This window comes from Salvelinus sp. IW2-2015, linkage group LG22, assembly GCF_002910315.2.
Source record: "Salvelinus sp. IW2-2015 linkage group LG22, ASM291031v2, whole genome shotgun sequence".
Lineage (NCBI taxonomy): Eukaryota > Metazoa > Chordata > Actinopteri > Salmoniformes > Salmonidae > Salvelinus > Salvelinus sp. IW2-2015.
In genome coordinates, this window is record NC_036862.1 from 23,594,904 (window position 1) to 23,598,154 (window position 3,251).

General features: G+C 40.8%; 1 protein-coding gene across 1 annotated transcript; it reads left to right on the forward strand.

Moving 5' to 3' along the window:
- The first annotated feature begins 585 nt into the window (after positions 1–585).
- LOC111982619 (RIMS-binding protein 2) lies at positions 586–2,991 on the forward strand. Its single transcript, XM_024014211.2, has 5 exons — positions 586–980; positions 1,455–1,611; positions 1,851–1,954; positions 2,121–2,192; positions 2,341–2,991. The coding sequence occupies exons 1-5, from the start codon at positions 744–746 to the stop codon at positions 2,404–2,406; spliced, it is 636 nt and encodes a 211-aa protein (XP_023869979.1). The 5' UTR covers positions 586–743; the 3' UTR covers positions 2,407–2,991.
- Positions 2,992–3,251: the final 260 nt, after the last annotated feature.

Genomic DNA, 3,251 nt, shown 5'->3' on the forward strand with positions numbered 1-3,251 from the left:
CTKTATTTCTGMTTTTTGTTATTACTATCTTTTGCTGGGAAAATGGCTGTGTTTTTCTGTGGCTATGTACTGAGCTAACATAATTGTTTGGTGTGCTTTCCCCGTAAATCCTTTTTGAAATCWGACATGTTGGCTGGATTCACAACATGTGTAGCTTTAATTTGGTGTCTTTCATGTGTGATTTCATGAAAGATCGATTTTTATAGTAATATATTTGAATTTGGCGCGTTTTCTGGATTTTGGCCAAGTGGGACGCTACCGTCCCACCTATACTAGAGAGGTTAATTAAGAACAAAGTCTTATTTACAATGACGGCCTACACCAGCCAAACCCTAGTAGTGCTATACACTATCATCTTTCATTTAAACTTCACCCAACAATGCACATCTTTAGCGCATGCAAAGCTGAGCATTCTTCTCTTGCTACTACACTTCTACAGATAGACTGTGTCCCACAGGTAGAGAGGGTTGGGACGAGAATGTTATCCACTTTCCTCAAAGAGGATTACAGCCTCAGGCAGCTTAGCTTCATAAAGGGTGAGGGTAAGGAGAGCCCTGTTGTCTCCAGCAACCATCTGTCTGCCCAGTGTAGAGCTGAGAGGGGTTGCTCTCACTGAAGTGAAGAGGGAATTCAGAAACTCTTGGAGGACAGTGGAAGTTGATAAAAATGCTTCTTTATTGTTAAAACCAACACATTCTGGCCCTTAACTGTCATCAGGGTTGCTCTCACTCACATAAGAGCTAATGGAGGGGATGCTAGGAGTGGATGTGTTTCTTTACCCTGATGGACTGAGAATTGCTACACCAGAGGATATTAGGCAATGGGAGCTGGAGACCGCCAGCCAGGTGTCCAGCCAGGTGTCTCAGGAACCCCCCGTCCGACTCTTTGTGGCTCTTTTCCCATACAACCCTGCTGCGATGTCCCCAAACCCTGAGACCGCTGCGGAGGAGCTCCCTTTTGTGCCAGGACAGATCATCAAGGTAATGTACTGAGTAGTTTATCTGTACTGTAGAATATCAACCATTGCGTAATAACTGTTTATACCAACCAATGATTGACAGTTTATAAATAACTTATAAACTCCTTTTTAAATACTCCTCTTTAATATACCTTATGTAAAGAGTAACCTCCCATTTTAAAGGGGTAGATATGATCAAACCAAGTTTGAACATGGCTGGGTTAATATGAGGTAGGCAGATTATAAACAGTTGTACAGTATATTGGATTTTCTAGATGCTGGTGTTTCCTGTTTGTTCTCTGTTAATGCGTAGGCCTACATGATGTGCAAAAGTTGTGGTTTCCTAATTTCCTGTCATTATTTGCAAACTGGTTGATGTTGAACCGATAACTTTCCACTCATGTTCCTTTCTTTTACACATGCACAGTAGATCTGTATCATTACCCAAAAAATCTCATGAAAACAAAATGGCTGACTTTGTCTCTGTCTCTGCCAGGTGTTTGGAGATAAAGACGATGATGGTTTCTACCACGGGGAGTCTGGTGGTCTGTCTGGTGTCGTGCCTAGTAACATGGTATCTGAGATCCCAGTGGATGATGACTACCTCAAGCATCAGCTCATGCAGCAGGGTTTCCTGCCTGTCGACCACACAGGTATCTCTTTCTCTCACTCTCGCTCACACTCTCTTTCTCTCTCACTCTCTCTGGAATAATTTATATTAAAAATAATCMGAGATTTCTTAATGATGACAATTGAGATCTGGTGTGCGTCCCAAAGGCACCCTATTCCCTATATACTGTAGTGTACTACTTTTGACCAGGGCCCTGGTGCCATTTGGGATGCAGTCCTATGATCTAATCCTTCAACTCTTGACATCTATGTTTCCCATCAGATCCCAGTGAGGAGTCCAGCGTGCTAGATGACTTGGTCGTCCGCAGGATGGTGGCCATCTTTGAGTATGACCCTTGGGAAAGTTCCCCCAACATGGACAGCGACGTGAGTGTGTAACCTCCACATGGGTGTCCAAATCCACTTTCTTATTTTGTTCTTTTGAATTTAGTGAACTCCAATTTTGAGGTAATCCCAGTTATAGGGCCTTACTGTGCATATTACAGCTACACCAAATGAACAGTAACTTTTTCCCCCAATAATCTTCTTGTAGGCTGAGCTCGCCTTCCGTGCAGGGGACATAATATATGTGTTTGGTGATATGGATGAAGATGGATTCTATTATGTGAGTGTTGGACTGCATTAAGTAGTCTTTGGGGAAATTGAACCTTGTTTTCCATTGGTTCTATATCTAAATGCTTTGCTAATGTCTAATCTCCATCCAGGGGGACCTGTATATCTAACTGCTTTGCTAATGTCTAATCTCCATCCAGGGGGACCTTCATGGGCTGAGAGGTCTGGTGCCATCCAACTACCTGGAACCACTACCATGGGAATAGGATTAACAAGGAGCATCCGATACATGAGATTATGCCAAGAATCAGAATCAGATACAATGAACAAAAAAACGTTTTCAAGGATATCTGAAGGGATATTACTGTGTCAAAGATCAAGATTTTGTCATATTTTTTCTTCTGCATAAGTACATGTGACCACAGAAATCTCCTCCAGGATTTGTAATGATCATGGAATAGGGTTTTTATGAGCCGTGTGCAGGCTATCACGCACAGTAACGCAGTAGACAGATTTAGCTCTGTCCAAATAAATCCTATGAACTACAAACCTTTTGGTGGACATTTTAAGGTGCAGTAAGATTGGCCAAAATAATGACATCATGGTTATCGTATTACATAATGCTTTGTCAGCAGCTAGGGTATTGTAGCCTTAAAAAGATGATTTTTATTCTCACTTTGCTGATGGGGATGTATGTTGTAGTTATGCCTATATTTGCCTTAATACATCTTCCGGTTTAGGAAATATCCATGCACATCATTTTATCGTGAAGGCTGTGAGCAATCTTTCCTGTTAGAGATATTATTTTCTTCCTTAGTAATATGTACAATTGTTTTTTTATTTTTTATTTTGGTAAATACCAACTGAGATTCTGATGGGAACATTGAGCACATTGAAGGAAGATATCTATGCAGAATTTAGCAGTACTATTAAACTGTTCATTTTCTGAAAATCTGTTTCGTACACTTGTTCCTCATGTTAGTGGGTTTAGAATTATACAGTGCAGGATCTTCATCATAACCGGATGCTGAACACTGAAACAATTGTAACTGTACAACCACTTTTACTATCAACTGCACTGTGATTGTTATACAAATATCTACAATAGTAG